Below are 21,038 nucleotides of genomic sequence, written 5' to 3'. Positions count from 1 at the left end.
GCTGTATGAACAAATAAAAAAAGAGAATATCAAATAGAACTGGATCTGATGAGAGAGAAATAAAGGTAACTAGCAGCAAACCTCATAAGATTCAGATGGTCAAGGAAGACAATGAGAGAAGGCAGGAGAAACGCATCTTGGCGTGGAGCTGTCTGGATCTGAGCGACCCAGCTGTGGCACCTTGGCTGTGTAAGCAAGGAGCAGCAGCACATCTAAAACATCTCCAAAGGAAAACGTTGGCAGCAGTGATCAAGTGACGCACAGCAAATCCTCTGGGCTGGCTTTGGCGATTGTCTTCTTCTCAAGCGCTCACATGTTGATTGTAAACAACAGCCCAGCAGGGAGTTGAGCCTTGAGAATGTTTAATTTCTGTCTTAAAACAAAATCAAGTGATGCCTCCCTGAGCTGGTAATTCAGTACAAGCTAAATGGAGGGAATGACTCACATCGGTGCTTCCCATTCCCACCAGCTTTACCTGCAGCGCTTTACCTTTACCAGCTCCATTTAACTGCATCAGACATGAAGGAAGCAACATTTGCATCCTTGCTTACACCTATTTTTGGAATCACTTAAAAGATAAGAGACAATCAGAAGGAAATGTGCTAGCACTCTTCTTGCTTTGCCCATGATGCCGCCCTTGCTGAGCCTCACATGCCCAAGACGTTATGACCCATTGCTTGATGAGAGACATCAGAGTTTGGTGTAAAACATGCACTTACTTTCGCTCTTGCACGCTGCTTTAATATTCCCCCTCCTCCTTCAGTGCTTTCAGTGCCAGTGGAATAATTGGGGACATGGATATTTTCATTTCCATGACTTGGCCTCAGAGTTAGCAGCACGTAGCAGTTAGAAGAGTCACTTCTCCAAGGTATCACAAATTCCTTTAAATCACCACAACCATTGCTAGCAGACCAGATTCTCTCTGCCTTGGTGAAAAGGCATGCTTTTTTCCTGAAATCTAAATCTTGCATTATTCATTTGTAATATCTGTGTACTAAGTCTGCCAGCCTGGCATTTAATCTCCCCTGTGGATGTTTTTATTGCCTTTAGTCAAAGCAATATTACACAGGAGTTAGATGGAGGTATGGAAAGTCAGACTTCCCAGGGTCACTTGTAGGCTTCATTTAAAAATGTACCTTGCTAGAAAACAGAGAAAGTCATTGTGAGAACGCTTGCAAAGAAGATATTTAGATCAGATCTAGTTATTTTCTGCCTCCACTTATTTACCTGAAGAACAGGAATAATGAAATCTTTCTTGTACCCAGAAGGGAATGGACAGTTTTGCTTAATGAATCACTTAATGTCTTTGTCCATAAAACGCTGAATAAATTCAACGTTTTTCAGCACTTTGTATGCTGTTCTCTCTCCATGAAAATTCAGCGCAGTACCTGAATACTGAGAACTAATGAGAATTCTCTGCACTTAAAGGACTGAAATTAAAATATCGCAATTGCCGATGTGTCTTCCATTAGATGGAATTATCTATCAGAACTTGCCACTTAGAAGACTCTCATTTTTTACTGAATATGAAAACAAGAAGTTTCAGTCTGTTGGCATATTGGTTTTCTACCAGAGTGACACAGGAGCATCTCTTCCTACATTGCAATGTGTTATTTGGGAGAGAAGAGTCCAAGATTTCTTACGTGTCATCTCTAACCACTGAGGTTCAAGTGGAGTTTCTCAAAGCAATTCAGAGCTGAAGAGCTGCATCTTCACCATTTCTGATGCTCATCCTTCTTATGACTGGTCTTTCATGGAAAGCGAATCTAGAAGGACTTCAATTTATTGTCCTGGCATTTGATTTAGTCCTAGGTGTTGACCTTAAGGAACATCAGCCCACCAAATAATTACATTTTTCAGTATTTTTGGCAGATACAGACCTGGAGTTGGCATCCCAGATCTTTTATGCCCCTTCTCACATATTCAAAACTTGGAGAGTTCATTTTCTAGGGCCACAGTCCCATCGCAGCTGAATAGGCCACCCCTCTAATACTTTGGGGCTTCAGTGCAAGCAGTCTCTTTTACCTGGAAGAGGTAGATAATACTAGAAGTTCATCTGTCATCCATTGTGAGGCGTGCTGTTGTAGGCAGAGAAAATACCTTTTATTGAAATAGTGAACTGAACTGAAAAACAAGTAAGCAAACAAAAGATCTGGGTGAGTTCCTGGGCAAGCAGGTCCTCCTTTGATCTCACCTAGGTGCAGCCACCACAGTTACGCATCCAAAAATCGATCTGCATGTAACTTGCCCGTTAACAGGCTAGCAAGCGGGGGTCACCTTGGTCCCTGTGGTGCAAAGATGCTGACACAAGAAGGTAAAGACAGTAAGGATACTGACACCCATGGGTGCCTGGCGGCAGGAGAGGTGCATATAGTCCCTGGGTGGGGGTGAGCCGGGGGTGCCCTAGTGTGCCATAAAAGCAGTGTGCGGTGCATTGCGCCTCGTGTCAGTTAAAGCATCGGCAGTGGCTCGTCTCGGAAGTAGGTGCTTATGCTTAAAATACATTCCTTGGTTAAGGGTAGGAGGGGGCACTGTGAATCTTGGGGGTTCATTAGCCTTTTGCAAATAGAAATGTTTTCTGAGAAATGAATAGTAATACTGCTGGTTCTCTGTCCCTGCCTTATTGTTGAAGGGAGAAAAAAAAGATTGGAGAAGTTAATTGCATTTGAAAGGTATCAGACATAAAAAAAATTGAAGTCATCAGTCACTAAAGTGAGGAGGATGTTTCATTAGGAAGCCAAATTGCCCTTTATTGAGACTGACATCTGCAGGTTCTTGCCTGGCAGTATCCATCAGCATTTGGCTGCGAGGCTCTGAGTAGAGCCAGCCCTCTCCTCGACGTATGGCCTGATCCTGTCCCTCTTCCCATTCCACACCAACCCATTGTCTCACAAAATTCTGGAGACAAATGGAGTATCTTTAAATATTTGGAGACAGAAATCAGCCACCAGAGAGACCCTCACCAGCAAGGGCAGGGGTCGGAGCACCTCACCTCTGCTGATTTTCGCCTGGGTTTCTGCCAGCAGCCGAACCTCTGCACAGGGAAGATGAATGGGGTTCGGCGCATCACCCCTGGGGGGCTGCCAGTCCCCCCGGGAAGGAAGGCAGCTTTCTCCTTGGTCACTGAAATGGTGCCAAAGAGACTGAATGAATGGGGTGGCTGGAGAAGAGCAGCAAGAGCACACCGTGCCTGCCGGTACTGCCGGGGGGCACAGGGATGCTCCCTCAGCCGCAGCCTGCCGGGGTATCTGTGGGCAGTGTGCTCAGGCTGACACACACCCTGGGCAGGGAAGGGTCGGTACACACAAGTGATCTTGCAGGGTAAAAGCCAGGAAGCACCAAAAAAGCCCTTTTTCACGAATCCCTGGGCATCTCTTTTCAGCAGGCATCTCGCCCGTGCCAAGCTGGGGGTTGTGCTCACAGGGACAGCATTCAGGGCAAGTCAGGCATCTTCTATTTGTGTAACTGTGAAAGCCTAAATGCTCTGCCTGCCCGAGAGGAGAGCCCAGGCACAGCGATGCTGGATGCTGGCTATGGCACGTGGCAGCGGTCCGTGCTGGCAGCTGCCAACTGCCTGGAGACCTGCTTTTGTGGTTTGTACTGACCTCTCCTTGTTTGATGCAGTAGTGGACGTGGCACATGCTAAGACAATGGCAACACTGTCCAATAACTTCTATGTAAAAGTAGCTTTTGGCAAACAGGCTTCAGGAAAGCAAACAAAGGATGATTTCACCATCTAATTCTGTTCAACAGCATGCACCAAACAGAAACGTAATGTGTTAGTTCACTGTTGGGTAGCAAAGCCAGATGCTCCCTGTGCTCTGAATAAAAGGTGCTTCAATTTCTGTCTGCTTGTTCTGAAACCAGGTTTTAGTAGGGATTTAAAAATTAAAAAAAAAAAAATAATTAAAGGCTAAATACTCGATTCTTGGCTATGAATATTTATGACAACATTGGACTTGCAAATCTAAGGTAATTTAAATGTCAAAACTGGTGTAAAGTCTTTCCTTTGCGGGATAAGTCAGAGAAAATTAATCTTGATTACAAATCATAACATTGGGAAATTAACATCTTAGGGCATCAATGATAAACACTTTTGTACATCCTCTTTTTAAGTCATGTATTTTACAAAGATGAGAATTAATTTTAATAAAAAAATAGCCCCTTAATTAACCAGTTAGGTAATTAACAGGGAAATCCTGGTTGCATTCATGACACTGTGATTATTTCATGTTGTTAAATCACCTGCTTTTCTGCAAGGACTCTTGCCTCTGTAACTCTTTGGAGAGGAACAGTTTCTGCCTGAGACTGAGTCTTGTGTCTGCAAAGCCTGCCTTAGGGATAAAAGCGATTTTCCAACTGAAATTCTTGCGCTCAAAAAGGAAATTTTAGTTAATGCCTAGCAAAGGCCAGTGTGCCAGCAACATCAGCTGCAATGTCTCCGTGAGCAGAAGCTGATGTTGCCTTGAACAGGACCAGGAGTTACTGGGTACCTGCAGAGGTTTAGCTCCTGACTCCTGCGTTGCAGAACTCAGGGTGCTGGAAGCTGATTTCTGCTCCGGCTTTTAGGTCAACACTTTCAGCCATTCATTCGTCCATGGACCCTTATGGTTTTGAGAAAGGTATATCTGAAAAACAACTCTAGTGTTAACAGGCTGCAAATTTGAACTGCCACGGGGAAACAGCGATTTTTCTAAACCTGCAATCAGAATCTTAATTTAAGGAACAGCAATTTATATCTTTGCAGGCAGCCGTGGTTCCATATAGAATCCAAGGAGTTAATTAACTCAGCACCTCAAGACTTGCCTCATCCATCAGACTTTTAGCCAATCTCAAATGCTGGCCAGATTCTTTGGGGTAAGGTCCAAAGGAAATTATAACAAAAGAAGCCCCACCACAGGCAAAACTCTTCCTCCTGCCAGTCATCTGGTGGCTGGATTATGCCTTACAGCAAAGTAGGTTACATAAAGACTGTGTTCGGTAATGACTCCTCAGCAGCTACACCAGAAACAAATCTGACATTTGGCCTATTAGTCTCATTTTCAGTCTTATCCGATAGCATTAGTCCCACATGTTCATTTTGCACTTTACCAAAAAAAAAAAAAAAAAAAAAAAAAAAAAGAAAAAAAAAAAAAGAAAAGAAAATCAGTTAGTTTTGAGAAATGGAAATGCAATCAGGACTAGCCTTTGGCAGTAAAGCCCCATGACCTTGTTTGTTTCGCCTTGGGATCATGCTCTGGCAGATAGTGCAGATTTGGGGTGAGGGTGGTCTTCTAGCCACCCAGGTAGGCTTGGGACCTGCTGCTCAGTGGGACTTGAGCTGCTCAATGAATGCAGCGGCGCTTAATTAGCCAACAGAGACATTGTCACCATGGAAGGTGGGCTCTGATACCTGCTTCCCTCTCTACATCTACACTAGGATTTCTCTCTGCTATCACCTTTCCTTGCTCATCCCTTGAGCCAACGTGTACTTCCACACTGTCCCTGCTATATGTGTAACTCACCTGCTGATTTACCTTCATGGCTTTGTGAGGCAGCAGGTCAGCAGCCTGAAACTGGTAGATCCTCTGAGCTCCCTGGAGATGCCAGGTCTCTCTGCAGCCCCTCTGTTTGTCCATCTCCCTGGCAAAATAGCTTTTCTCCAAAAAGTGCCCACCCCACCCCCCCACCCCACCCCCACCACACACACACCCCCCTCCTCAGGTTGACACCTGTAATTCTACAGTAAGAGCAGCAGAGTGCATAGTATTACTGTAAAAATATTGAATAGTCCTTTTTAAGTAGTCTGGAAGTCTGTGCATGAATAATCACCCTGGTTCCTCTTAGGGAGCTCATGGTTTCCCACACGGTAGTGTTTCAAGACCCAAGGTGATGTCTCCACAGCAGCCCTGAGTGCCCACTGCAGCACAGGTAGAGCCATCTCTGCCAGCTTTAATACCCCTGCTTCTGAAGGTGGTATTGGCTGTGGATGGAGATGTCCAAGACAACTGTGTCTACCTGGGAACCTCTTGCAGCAGCTACTGTTTTCTTTGGAAGCCCCACTAGATCACCAATGGTCCCTCATGCCCTGCTGCAGCTCCAGTTCCCAGCTGGGCCAAGCCTGGTGTCCACCTTGCATGAAGAGAGTGACCTGTCTCAAAGCTGCAGGCGTGGAGATTGCTCACTCAAATGCAAATGCACAATCGCACCCAGTTCTCAAGCTCTTGAAAAAAATAGCTCCAAGCATCTCTAGTTATCATGCTTTCATTTTTGTCCCTTTCTGCATTTATCTGAACCATTTGTATTTCATCCTTACAACACAGAAAGGAAATACACACGTTGACTGATAATGAATGGGCTTTTTTTTCCACCCTCTGGAGAGATTTATTCCCTTTCCTCCTCCAGCTCTTCACATACTCAGCTTTCCACCTCTCCCTTGCTGTACACACCCTTAGCAATGGATTGAGTCAGCGAATGTACCGAGGAACATGCAGTGCTGTGGAGAAACCAACAGCCACCCTCAGATCACATAGGCTGGGCTAAGAAAGCACCTAAAAATTATGGACATTATTAAAGGTCCTTCCCAGAACGAGAGGCTGGTGAGGATGGAGGCTGTTCCACATGCAGCCAAGACTCCTTTGCAGCTGAGGATGCTGGGGATGCTGGGGCCAGGAGCAGGACCACACAGCAGCCACCATCCTGAGTAGGAGCCCTGAGAGGTCAAGGGGACACAGCTTCCTTCTGACCCCAGGAACGGTCCCTGGATTTGAGCACGGTGGCTGTGATGCACACAAATTCTCTGCTGGTCTATTTTTTTTCGATAACAGCCACTGAAGGTACCCTACAGGAAAATTATGTTATTCCAGCAGGAAGAGACCTGAAAAACCAGACTGTAATATAACAATATAATGAGAGGTTTGGTGATTAAAGCTGCCCGACATGGGCAGACATACCAATGCACTCCCGTTCATGCTGGGAACACGAGAGGACAAAGTCGTTCCCAGTTCACACTGTATTCCTACTTTTGTCCCGCTGGCATTCAGCTTGCAAACTGGGTGATGAAATGTGATTAATGGGGGCCCACAGCTCTTGTGGGAGGAAGGAAGGAAGGAAGACAAGTCTGGGTTTGTGTTAGATTTATATCTTGCCCACAGCAAGAGTGAAAAAAGAACAGGATCTGGCCAGTGTAGAAGAGGTGCTTCATGAAATACAAATGTGCTTTCCTCCTTCAAAAATAGTAAACTGCAGGGAAGTGACTAAAATTTCTCAGGTTTAGTAAGATCATAAAGAACCTGAGACCTCCATGAATAGTCCCCTGATGATAAATCAGTAAAACAAGTCTATAAACAAAAATGTGCTGCTTGATTTGCCTTGGTCACGCTGCTGAAGCGCAGCAGAGGGAGATAATTTTAGTCTTCCTCATGACACTACCTAGTCAATGCTTCTCCTTGGTAGCTCATCCAATCATCCTGATTAAGAGATGTGCAGTTGGGTTTCTCAGAGTAGCAGGAGAGTGATTCAGAAGAGGTGAGCACACACTCGGCACTACTTGACCTTGCTTGTTTTTGGGAGGTCAGCTACATTTCCGAAGCAGAACATCTTGAAGGAGAGATGGAGATCTCTCCAGCCCACTTCAAAGCCTGATGAGAAGAGGGACAGGTACTACCTCCTGGGAAGGACTGCCTTGGAAATAGGGACTTCAAGAGGGTCTTACAACATTGACTTACTCGAGAGAAAGCTAAAACTTCACACGGCTAAACGTCACCGCTGTACCAAGGGGTTGATGTCCATCAGTTGTTAGACATAGGGTAGGTGCTGGGTGCTGCCCCTGGCTGTGGGGCATTGCTTTAGGCTGCAATTAATTTGTGTAAACTGGAAAAAAATAAAGACAAAAGATCTGCACTGCTACAGCTTATAACGCGACTTGGGGAGGAACTGTAGTGTTTTCTCTGTAAGTTGAGGAATGTTCCAAACTTAAGCTTTAAAGTTCAGACCCCCAGAGAGATTGTTAGATTTTAATTGCTACCTTAATCAACACTTATTAGTGCTAACCAAAGCTCCTCATGGAATTAAAATTCAACCCATTTGTCAACTACTAATTATTTTAAGCAGACAAGCTGTTATTTTACCAGCTATATTAATGTGACTTTTCAGCATATGTGAAATATTACAAATAACTTCAGAAAATTTGAAACATAATTCAACAGATAAATCATTCTTTGACATGATCTCACCTGTCTCTCAGACACCTATAGCACCTCTTACCCACATCTGCCTCCACCTCATTTGGCAGAATGTGGAAAACAAGAATAGGGTCCAATGTTTTTTTTATTCAATAAGAGAATAATTTGCTCTTTCCATATTTTATTTTTTTAGATTAACTCTCCTTCGAATCTTTCTGTAGCGTGTGTGCCTCATGCATCAGGCTGAAGGCTCAGTTTATAGCAAAGTGTCTATCTTAAATCTTCGGTTTTATCCTGGGGGGATGGAGCTGATTTATTAATTACCCTGCACCTCGCTCAAATGAGCATGTGCTTGCCTGCCACCCAGCTGCTGGTTGCATCCCCATTTTTTCCCCAGGAAGAGCAGGAGAGGGGAGTCACTGCAGCTTTGCACACCCACGCTCTGGCCGCAGCCTGGGACTCGCCGTGCCTGGACCAAGCTCGGTTGCCAGCAGAAGATGGGAGCCCAGCACCCCTCTCCCGCTCAGCCCCTCTTGCCTGTGGTATTGCCACATGCTGAGTGTAAAACTGAATTTTGGTAGGCACCAGGTGAGCAGAGCAGACCCACATTTTTCTCTGTGGTGAGCCATCTACCAAGAGTGTGGGAAGCAAGCCGGCAAGCACCACTTGATTTAACTGTTTACTGCACTTTGCAGTTAGAAATCTTTGCTTGTTATACTCCCATGCTTGTGCTTCTGTTTTATTTTACTCCTGAAACATTGACTAGAAATCCCCACACTGGCCTGCTGCTTGTGACTTCATACCCATGCAGGCAGAACCCATCCATTTCAATTATCAAGGGTTAAATGACTCAGTATTACCAGAACAAGAAAAGCTGGGGGGTAACTGACTGTCACCATGCTTTGATTCTTTTTTTGATATCGTCTGCAAGAGAATATCCAAGTATAACAACCTCATTCATTACAACCACCATCCCAAACACGAACCAATGAAGTATGGAATAACAGGCAGATGTTGGAGAAGCAAGGATCCAGGGACTGGCTTGTAAAATCAGTGCTGTGGTTTATTCGCATGATGACACAGCCCTAAGACACACGTGTAGCCTGTGCTGTCACCAAGGCTGCGGTGGCTGCTGCTCCTGCCCCCATCCCAGGCTGCAAAACCTGCACCGTGGGAGCAGCATCACGTGTGCCCAGCACTTGCAGCTGTGGCTAAGTGCACAGGGAAGAGGATGATTTTCTCAGTTTTGACAAGGACATCATTAGCTACCCTTAACAGAGAGTGTCAGCCGCCATCAGGGGAAGCACCAAGCCATGGGGACACTTTCTTTGGATGAATGTCCACCGCCTGAGCCCCCACAGCTTGTGCAATGCCCATTGGAAAAGAAGAGAGGCAAAAGGATAGACACCAAAAAACTGCAAAATCTGGATTAGGATTACTCAGATGTCAGGAGCATTAGGCATTGTATGAACATTTATTAAATTATTTAGAGGACTGACAAGCAGCAGAACTAGGGAAAGCTAAATATATTGTGATAGGCGATGGGCAACATCCCTCTGGCGAAAACAAGTAGGAACCAAAATACCAGCAGACAGTGAGAACTGAAATCCAACTGCACTGGTAAATTATTTAAAGCATATTTCCAACCTGTCATTTGAAGCTGAAGTATTATTTCTTCTTCAGTAGAATATAGCTGCTGGGGAGGGCGAGGGGAAAATAGTAACAAAGACCTGCATGTTCAAAGGGAAAATCAGGAACATTATTCACTGAGTTTTTGTTCAACCAAAGATATTGCCCTAAATAGTGCTGTGGGTAACTAGATCTGAGGAGCAAAGCTGAGGCCAGTAAACTGACAGCATACAAATTGACTTCATCCTTGTTTGCAAGCAAAATTAGGTAAATTTAATCAATTTACCTTGTAGCTCAATGTACCCAATCGCAGGAAGCTAAGAAGGAGGATTTCCTGAAGGAGGAAGGGGGAAAGATTTGAAGCTTTCAGGTTAATGATGACGTGATGGAGGATCATCCCTGTCGCTCTGTCACTTCTTCCCTCTCCCTCAGCGGGTACGGGGAGGCAGCAATCCTCCCAGGCCAAACCCCTTCCATTTCGGCTTCCACACATCCCTCTTGAATCAGGGGCAGGAGGCCCTGGATTAGCTGAAGTGAGAAGTACAAGACTCCAAATCCATCATTTTCATCAAGTGCAATCCCAGTGAGGATCCCGGGGGGAGGTGTGGTGGTGGAGGTGTGGGGGGGTGGGGGGGGCAGGGGTGGGGGTTTTTTTGGCAGTTTATTTAGTCTTCTGTTTTTCTAAATAAACATTATTTTATCCTTCAGTTTTATCAAGTGATAAAGCTGAGTATCCATGACATACAAGGAATTCTGCTACACACAGTGGTGAACCTTAAACCCTTCCCATTTGCCTGTTCTCCAGTCCATTATTTCCAGGATTTCTTGCATTTCACAGCTTTTCTTTCCTTTTGGGAGCTGGAATCAGAAAAATTATTTAGGTTAGAGACTGATGTCCAAAGATCAGGAAAAGAGGACATTTTATCTTACGAATTGTTACAATGAAGAAGGTTCTCTGGCATTTAGCAAGGTAATGAGGAGGCTCTGAGGTCCCCAGGGAGTTTGATTCTTAGGTATTACCTTGTGTACAATTAGGAATTATAAGCTTTATATCAAATATTTATGGATGAATCATACCTTTTTGCTACTACTTACGATAAATCTGAAAATACTTCAGGCCACGGGATTGTAACTATGCATAGAAATGAGGTGAAATTATTTCTTCAGGTATCCAGTCAGGCTCAGGAATGCCACCATTATTCAGTGCCCTGACATCTTTGCCAATGCATCATGAGCAAGAGACCCATTTGAGGTGTTCTGCATCAGATATTCTTTTTTATGAACAAATGTTTTCTCCATGGAGGGAGATTTATGAATGGTGAAGTTGGTGGAATGTTTTTACCATAGAGATATGATGGATTTTTTTGTCAGTACGCAATTTATTTCCATCTGTTCTGTACATGATTAACGGCAGAGTATGTGATTAACTTAACTTCTTGAGATCATTAGCTGCTCTGCATTCCCATTATAGTTCATCAGTGTGGGACCACACACAGGCTTGAAAATGTTACAGACTGGTTACTCTTACTATCTTAATCTACACTGTCCGGTCATTCTCTCATGATGGCCATGGATCTGAAGAGAGAAGGCATGTTACCAGGAAAACATAACTACTCTGGAGCAAATGCAAAATGCTAATGAAAACAGAGTTGAAGCAGATCCTCCTTCTGATCTCAACATTAGAGCTAAATTAAACCTTTTGGAAGAGTTCATGCCTGGTGTTGTCCAGCTGGACACAACATCGGACGCAGCCAGCCAGCACAGAGAGGAGCACCGCTGGCCTGTGAGTGGGTCCTGTGCATTACCCTGTTGTACTGAACAAGTCCTGTTTTGCAGTAGGTTGCAGGTACCTGCACCTTGTAGATCTCAAAGTGCAGCACAGCCTGCAAACAGCGCATGCTGTCACCGTATGCTCTGTAGTAACATGCATTTTCTTCTGATATAAATATCTACCGACACAAACCCTGAAGCATCTTAATAGAAGTAAGCAGCCAGAGCTCATGCACAAGTCTTTTGCATTGTCCTCTGAGTTGTCTTTCCAGGGATTTTCCTTTAGCAAATAAGGCCAGTCAATGGCTGTGTCGGTAAGAGGTGCTCACATGCCCCTTGCCATATAATTAATTGAGTACCAGTCCCACTGACATCAATGGCTGCAGGGCAGTAGCATCATGGGGACAGGACCTAGTCTGGGCACTTGGGACCAACCATCAGCTCCATCTGATAGCTTATATTTAGACTTGTCTGCTCTCTTTCTTCACCTAAGCAGCAGTACATGCTGTCCCCTATTCCCAGATCCCATCCAAAACAAGAAAACTGGGATTCCTGCAGAGGTCTGAGATACTCAGGTTTGACCAAGTGAAGCTCCTGTGGCTGATGCCAGCTGAGGTCAGCAAAACCTGCTGAGTGATTTTATCAGAGATGGGTTGGGCAGGCTGTGCCTGCATTTGAGGCTTTTCTTTGTTCTCTTTCCCCCCAAATGACATGCATTTCATGTCCTGCTCATCTCTGTGTTTAGATCAGGCTCGCACCCACATCACCGCTCCAACTCCCAGGGTTTCGCCAGCCCCATCCCCCCACAGCTGTGTCCTGGCTTCAGGGTTCGCCTCCATAATTCATAGCTGATCGTAACATTTTGGCGTCAGATACGTGTGCCTGTGAGCAATATTTCACATCATTGTAACCTTTATTTGAAATGTCTGGGTTTGATATTTAACACTTTTGAAAGGGCCTCGCCGGGGCAGAGTGAAGGGGCTCCTCCATCTCTTGGTCTGCACGTGGAGCTCCCAGAGCTGAGCAGGGGAGCTCTTTGGGGGGATCAGAGCAACTCACATGATCACACACTGTTACCTTGGATAAGATGTATGGAATCCATACTCACCTATAGGTGGGTAGAAGAGGTACAGGTGTGATAAAAACCAGAGGCTTTTGTGACTATTTCTCAGAATTTTATAAGGAGGAAAATAGTTGGGTTTTGATAGCTTTGATTATCCGTTAAGCTAATGATGGGATGTAATCTCCCATCACCTGGATCTACATCAGATATTTACATACTGTTCATGGTTGCGAGGCAGGAGGAGGGTCACCCCTCTGAATGGGAAGGCAGTGTGGTTTGTGTCGTGCTGCCTGGTGGTGCAAGGGGACCCTGCAGGGATGCAGAATCCGACCGTACCCACATGCAGCCACTAAATGAGTCTGCACAGGGCACCTAGTGCTACCCACCCACGCCACCAGACAGCCTCCATCCAAGGGTGACAGCTGTGTCACACCCTGTCACACTTGTCATGGTAGCTTGAGGCAGCAGCCACCAGAAATAAAACGTGGCAGGCAAACCTGCCTGAGTGAAAACTGGCGATACGTAAAGATCAAACTCCTGCTCAAGTGTGCTGTTAGAGCTCCAGAGCTACATACAGGCTTCAGCACTCATCCCTATTCCTATTTATCCAGGATTTGTGTTCCCACACCAGGATGCACTTATCCAAGGTAAGGACGGGTACCTATATCCTGCAGTACAGGTTCCCACTAGTTTTGGGTACTCACTCACATGTTTCAGAACCCGTAGTTTATTCTCCCACTTCCATGCTCTTCTACACTTCGTCCTTGAATCTGCAGACTTAATTTAGATATCTATTAAATGAACGATCAGAGAAAGGAAAGATTGGAAAGAATTTCTACTAAAATCTAGTGTTAATACACTCTGAAATTAATAGAATTCCTCAAAAATTTCCTGAAGGACTGAGTTCCCTCCCTAGGTTGCAGTTTTTCAGCATCCACATTCTTCCCTGTACCAGGTACTGGCTACAAAAGAAGGTGTTATTTTCTTCCATGACTCACAAATGCAGACCTCTCTTGTCCTGCTGTATCTAAGGAATGGCATTTAGCTGATAACGGTGAGATACTTGGCATGGCAATCTGGAATGCAACGCAAAGACAGGGCTTAATTAGACGGTGATTTATTTACTAGGGGGAAAAAATACCCTTTGGATTTTTGATCAGATACATCCTGTGAGCATCAAACGTGGGTGCCATTGCCAAATGCTGCCTTTGCCATGCCAGCGCCCTGTGCCTTTCCCTTTCCTGCTTTGTCTTCCACAGATTGCTGTATCCAGGAGCGTGGCACTGTGCTTATTAAAGGCTGAAAATGATCCACCAAGTGGTTAAAAAAATGCTAATTCTGGACGCTGAATGAGATAACTGGTAATTTTGTAAAGTACATTTAGTCAAATAAGATTTTTTGGCAGCCGAATGTTGATGTAGCAGAATGTGTGCTTTTCTGATTGACATATGCTAACAATACTGCCTCCACAGTCAGGGGGAGGATAATTTACTTTTCATTTCCATTGGAAATGAGGTGAACCAGAACGTGGTAGATAGTTAAATCCCAGCTATGTGATTTAATTGATTTGCTTAAAACCACAAATCAAACGATACCCTGCATCCTCAGTCCTCTCCATCATCAGTTCCAGGAAACCAGCAAAGACAAATCTCTGAAGGTAGTTTTTGGGTTTCTCAACCATTTCCCCAGGCATGTCCTCAAGGAGTGGCTGCACCAGAGGAGAATCTCTGCACTGGGAATCCTCCCCAGCAGAAAAGGGAAAGGCTGACAGCCATTTCGTAGCATTTCCTAGCCAGCAAGCAGGTGTGCTGGTGGGAAATGAAGTATGAGAGAAGCTTAGTCAGTCCAGGTGAGGTTTTACCAGCTCACCATCGTCCACACTTCTGTTTCAATTGTCACATCCTTGAAGAAGAAGGAGGAAAAATTGCTGTGAGCATCCCAGCTCACTGCTGGAAGGCGCCGTGTCTCCGGAGACATGGTGCTGAGGGAGACCAAGAAATCAGCTCTGCTGTCACCTTGTTTATCAGGCAACAGGGAACATCTCCAGTCTCTGCCACAAAATTGCTGTCATAACTCAGGGCTAAAATTATCCCAAAATCTTAGCTGCCCTCCATGTCTGCTCTGGGGATCTTGCTCCTGCTGGCAGGGGATCCTGGCTGCTGCTTGGCGGGATGCACCTGTGGGTGCACCACATGCTGCTGCTGCTGTGACCGGCATTTCACACTTCATGGGCTTTGTGGGACTTTTATTTACTTATTCAGAAAAAACGCCTGAGGGAAAACACAAGATGCATGTTCAAAAATCATTTACTATCTCAGTAACGGAATTTTTTCTCATCAAAACTCTTTCAACAAAAATATTATGAGTAGTTCTGGTCTTGGCTTTTTTTTATTATAAATACTTCAGTGAAGATGTTTAACTTGCTACTGTATCTCCAGGAAGAGCCTTTAGCTTAATTTTTCACTTTTAACCACTTAAGTCCTCCAAGACCTCATAAAGCATCTACAAACACTCGTTAGCAGTTCTGTACCCCTTCAAAGCCATGCGCTGATGGACCATGAGGACAGCCAGCTGTAGGTGGCTCAGGTGACAGAGCTTTGCTGGGAGCCAAGGTGACCTGTAAACGCCTGTGACAGATGTAGCATTTCCCCTCCTCCTCTTCAGACACATACAAGACAAGAGTCTGGGCTTGTAGGAGGGATGGAAAAACCATCTTCTTCCAAAGTGGCCTTTGAATCTGTGTTCCTCCAGAGCACAAAAGAATAAACCTTTGTAAAACTTCTGATCTATAGGACTCATGTAAACACTCTGGGGAGTCCCTACGTGAAGTTACGTGCTCGTCTGCTCCATCCCCGTTGCAAGCAAGCTGATGTCTGCTTGCGGTGGGAAACCAGGGAACCCACAGCAGCCAAATAATTTGAGGGACAGCTTGGCGTCAGCATGAAGCTCAACAGAGCCAGGGCAGCAGTTTTCCATGCAAAAGATGTAGGAAGAGTCACAAACCCAAGAACTGGCTTCTGCTTTTGTGTCACTTGATTTTTCTGGTCCCTTCCCCCGTGTCTCTCCCACGCTTCTGTTTGGAAGGAAGCAAACTCACATCGTGCTGAATTCCCTAGTCTCGCGCAAAGTCTGATTTTTGTTGAGCTGACTGAGAGGCTGATAGCTGCATTTTTTTTCCCTTCCAGAAGTGTGATTTCATTTCCATAAATTTCCATTTGCTTTTTCAGGAGCTTATGAAGCCCCATCCCCAGGTTTGCTCTGTCTTCTGTGTCTTGCAAAACCCTGTGGTGTAATTCTAATGCTTCATGTTTTGGCTGGAATTAAAGTCACCTTTGACAATAGAGGGCTAAGAAAATGCTGGAATGAAAAATACATCATCGTTAGAGAGCCAGGGAGGCTCAGCGCCTGGACAAGGCAGGACCCCCCCGGCCACCAAGATGGGGCTGTGAAGGTCAGTGTCACCACCCTGGGGGCCGTGAAGGTGGTGTACCTCCGAGGACAGGGTGTCACGATGGGTGTCTCTGCATGTCTTTGCATCCACCAAGTGCCCAGATAACTCCAGCATGTCTTCATGGGCACAGGGTCTAGGCAGAGCCAGGAGCTCACCCTCAGGTGGCATCCAGGTCGTCACCATCCTGCGCAGTGCAGCTGGACAAGGGCGATCTGTGTCTCTGAGTGCCACTGCTCAGGCGGTGCTGGAAGGGAAGGTTGTTGTTCTGTATGAGGCAAAACAGGATTTGGTCCCGAGGACTAATCCCACCCCACAGATGCTGCCAGCCTGGTGCTTGGATGGCGTTTAGGACTGCAGGGATTACAGGAGCAGCGAGCAGCACATGGAAGTGGGTTAGTGTTTCATTCTCTCGTACCAGTGACAAACATTGTAGTATTGGATTTTCCTTTTTTTTTTCATGAGGATTTAGCGCACAGGCACAGGATTTGTGGTGTTGGGTTTTTTTTACACTAGAGAGCAGGCAGTGCTAAGCCTTTCCATGCACAGCTTTGTGTCCCTGCACCGTGCTCATTCTGCACGTCTTTGTCCACCGTGGTGCTGAGCAGAGACCTCGCATCTGGTGGGTTTACACTGATGCAAACACATCAGTTTTAAAGGAGAGGAGAATCAGACTGAACTGCGCTTGGTGACAGCAGAGCTGAGGCCAAACCACTCCGCTCATGCATCCAAACAACCCTGAATACAGAATTAGTTTAGATCTGCTGTCACACAAGCTGTCCTGTCCATGGTGAGCCAACATAAAGCCTGAGGCTTTCAGGTCAGAAATGAACCTGGACACTGTCTAAATCCTGCTTCCCAGGGCCAGCATGATCTGTAAAGGTGTATAAGGACCTAAAGGTTCCCATAGACGTTCACTGACAGCCGGAGCCACTTTAGTCCCACTGCTATTAGGTGTTGCAGTGCTGTAAAAAAATCCCATTAAACACTTCTACAAGCCTTCCTGCTCCTGAAGACCTTTGAATATGTAGTCCTGGGATCCCTGGGATCCTGGGATCCCAGACCAGCTCCTCTTGAAGCTGGTGGGAAACCTTCCACCGGCTCTGAAGAGGTGTTTGAGGCATCAGCTCCAGCAGTGTGTAAAGTCACCTGGAAATGAAGTGTTACTGCCCTGAGGTGCAGTGTGCCGGGCTGCAGAGCCAGCAAGCAGCTAGCCAGGAGAAACACTGAGTACAGGGGGGCTTGCAGCAGGGGGGAATAGCTTTTCTAGCCTTTATGGTTCTTGAGAGTTTGTGTTTGCAAATAATTCTTTCCACAAATTAAAAGCTTCTGCTTCTGGGGAAAATATTGATTTTTATTTTTTTTTAAACTATATGAGAGTTTCAGTATAAATCAAGACATGGAAAAAAATCTTTAAATATAGCCTTTCACAGAAAGCATGCAATTTTTGCACTCTTACCATAACTATTCATAAAAAGGAAAATCAATGCTATTCTAGACAATTTCCAAAGCTCTTTAAAGACTTTACTATACAATTATGGAACGAATCAAGGCTTTAAAGAAAGCTCAGAAAATACTTTTTGAGTTCTGCGTAATTATATTAGGCAAGACTGATTTATAGCTAGGGCAAAGGTTTCGAATGAAAGCAAATAAACTCTGAAGCTCAGGTGACAGTGTGAAGCATTTCCAGAGTTAAGTGTTTCTGATGTTGTGCAAGCATCGTTCAGCAGTGGGAAAGCAGCGCAGTCAGCCCTAAAGCCACAGAGATGGGGGTGGGGGGTGGGTGAGGATCTACAGGGCTGGTTTCTTAATCTGACCTGGTAAATCTGAGCAAGTCATTTCACCCCTGTGTCCGTAGGTTCAGCCCAGCTGCATCGTGAGGTTAAATAAATGAAGTAGGTTCTTTACAAACACAGATTAGTCTCTCAGTGAAACTGTGTCATTTTGTACTAGCTGAGAATTTGGTCCCTGCTGCTTAATGATCTTTCTTAGCATCTGGAGGAAACTTCAAAAGATAACTCTTCTTTACGTGCAGAAGGCTGTGAGATCCTTTAGAAGCTTAGAAAACTGCTACGTATTTAACAAAATGGCTTGTAATGGCGGGATATATCTAGGAATTTCCTCAGTCCACGGAGGAGCTCTATTATTATTATTACCAGCATCAACCAGAGATGATGTTCTCACCATGTGGGTTGCGAGAGACGAAACCCAGCTGGTACTTTAGCTAAACACATTGAGCTCTGAAGTGCAAAGCTGTATTGAGACTTGATCCATCTAAAGAAAACTTTGGCAACACCACCACTGCCTGTCTTCACCAAAAGAGGAGTTGCATCTTCCTCAATTTTATGAACAAAGAAACTTAAGTGCTTCTGATTGCCAGTGCACCTGCTCCTCATATGCTTATGGGCTTCTTATTTCTTTCTTTTATGGATCCCCTGTAGCATCTTGGGGGTGTGGGTGGATTCTTTCTCTGCCTTTCCATTCATCTCTGGCATTTCTGACCCCTCCCAGAGCAAAAAGAGCACACGTACTGGGTGTACAGCACAGGCTTGGACACTGAGGCGATGGTCCTGTGTGTGTGGGGGGGGGAGGGGATGTCTCCATCCGAGCAGATGCAGCACCCATTTGTCAGCGAGGCTTCCCTGGTTTTGCAGCCTGCAGAGGGACGTGGGGTTGGCTTCTGTGTTTTAGAGCACTGAGGTGCAAGACATCTGGCTGTCTGGGGAAGAAGTTAGAAGTACACCACAGGGCAAAGTTCCCTACTGGGTTTAGTAATTTAATCTTTTCAGCATTTTATCGCTTTTAAAAAAACTGCTTCCGCAGTGATTTGCTATGCACAGTTTAATCCTTTTTAATATTTTGAAATTGGAAAAACGTAAGGGGCTTTTGATTTGTCCCACGCTCATCAGAGTGATGTGCTGAGCCACCTCCTCAGCTGCAGAGCGGAGGGGACAAGCCCCACAGGCACCCAGCCCCTCCGTGCTAGCACGGCAGCTCACCATCCCACCTTTTTCTAGCAGCCTTGCCGCAGACGTGCAGGAAAATCCCACACATGCCTCTATTTCCCTGGGCTGCCATTTGTTAAGCTCAGCTCCGGCGGGGTTTCTAGACAGCCCATAAAGCTCTCACAAAGCCTTCCTGCATTTATTTGACACAAACAGTGACTTCCACTTGATTCAATCACTGCTTAATTTGATCCTCCATTTAATTTTATCAAAACTGTAGTAATCAAATAATTTGGACTAAAAACGTTACAACTTCCACTTGTTTATTCCGATCAATTTTTATCCTTTAAGGCACAGGGTTTATTGGATAATTTGGTTATGAGATAACAAAACGCTGTCATTAAGTCTGCAAGGAAAGGACAGAATACAAAAAAGAAAGTAAAAAAGATCCCAAGGAGTGCTCATAGTAACGAAAGAAATACAATAACATACTGTTATTTAGAAGTTACGCTATGCACAACGAAAGCTAAGAAGCATCCTGCTGTTTGCGAGATGGAAAGATCAATGGCATGTTTCAGTCGAGACATTTCTGGCAATGAATTGCACTGAAAGGGGGAAGATAACATAACTGGATGTGTATTCATTTTCTGGTTTTGAGTGTTGACCACATGAAGGAATGTATGCCAGTGGTGGTTGAGTTTTCCCTCTGTGCAATAAGCCTTCAAAAGCCAAAGCCAGCAGAGTAAGAGGAGGGGAAAGCTTTCCACTGCAGGCTGTTTCTCTGTTGCTTTGAGAAATAAAACACAATCTCCTGCTCCACTGATCGTTCTCACCCCTTGACTGTGCCGCGTCTCTCCCCTGCAGGCCAACACTTTCATCTCCTTCGTGTTCCCCATGGTCGTCATTTCTGTGCTCAACACCATCATCGCCAACCAGCTGATGGTGATGTTCAAGCAAGCTGCCCAGGAAAACCAGGTCTGCACCATCGGCGGGCAGCAGACGATGCTCAGCATGTCCATGGAGCCCAGCCGCGTGCAAGCCTTGAAGCACGGCGTCAGGGTCCTACGTAAGTACTGACATACTTTGGCGTGGAACTGGCTAGAGGTGTCTAAGTAAATGTTATTTGAAGAGTAATAGGTTGAAACTGGTAAATATTTTCTCCCAAAACATATTTTAAATGAAAATTAGGTCTTTTTACAAATCCAGATTGCCCCTAAACACTTTGATGTTTATCAAAAGTCCCCAGTTCTTGTCTCAAAGCCCCAGACTGCAGAAAATAAATGTGTTTGTTCTCTCTGTCTCTTTCATTCTTCATCTTTTTCTGGCTGAGTTATGAAGAGTTTTCTAGGGAACTCTATACTCTATTTTCCACTATTTTCTTTTTCTCCCAGAGTCACTTTTCTGAGTCCTAACCTCCCCTTAAAGGATTTTTTGTAAAAACCATATAGAGAAAGGAAGCTAGAATTATTATTTAATTAATTGTGCTCAATGAGGGAGAAGTTGAGAAAAAAAATAAAATTTAAATATATTTCATGTTCTGTGAAACAGAAACAACTTGATAACATCAAGCTTTCCTGTTTCTTCTGTTCCTGGCCAGCTCCAGCCTGAACACCTCTCTTTCAGCTGCAGTGGGATTTAGGCTTGATGTAGTTTTAAACCCAAACTTATCTGATGGGTTGAAGAGGTCAGCTAGAGTGAGCACAGAGCACAAGGTCTGCAGCCCCACTGGCGTTGCCCCTGGTAAATCAGATGTGCAAATTCCTCTCAGACGTTAGAGACTTTGGAAACCATGGTGGTGCTTTCCTTCCCCTGCTCCCATGGCAGAAGCAGGAGCTGCTCTGAAGGTGCTCTCTGCTCCATCAGAGCTGTGTGGAAAATCAGTTTTCCTCTAAAGATACACATATAGGAGAAAAGTTTGTCACTATCAGTTGCAGCTTTAATTCAGATTTCAATTTTCCTCCCTCTCTTAAAAAAAAAAAAAAAAAAAAAAAAAAGCAACAGCCGAATGACTCAGATGAAAA

The 21,038-nt window shown here is 45.0% G+C and overlaps 1 protein-coding gene across 1 annotated transcript in view; it reads left to right on the top strand.

Moving 5' to 3' along the window:
• NTSR1 (neurotensin receptor 1) overlaps nucleotides 1–21,038 on the top strand; it is a 62,329-nt gene that overhangs the window by 25,534 nt on the left and 15,757 nt on the right. Inside the window, exon 2 of the mRNA XM_040609558.1 lies at nucleotides 19,882–20,083. Within this exon, the coding sequence (XP_040465492.1) occupies nucleotides 19,882–20,083 (202 nt within the window). The remainder of the gene's footprint in view (nucleotides 1–19,881; nucleotides 20,084–21,038) is intronic.

Source organism: Falco naumanni, chromosome 10 (assembly GCF_017639655.2).
Source record: "Falco naumanni isolate bFalNau1 chromosome 10, bFalNau1.pat, whole genome shotgun sequence".
NCBI lineage: Eukaryota > Metazoa > Chordata > Aves > Falconiformes > Falconidae > Falco > Falco naumanni.
Note: the sequence above shows the minus strand (reverse complement) of the source record. Positions and strands in the feature narration are given on the sequence as shown.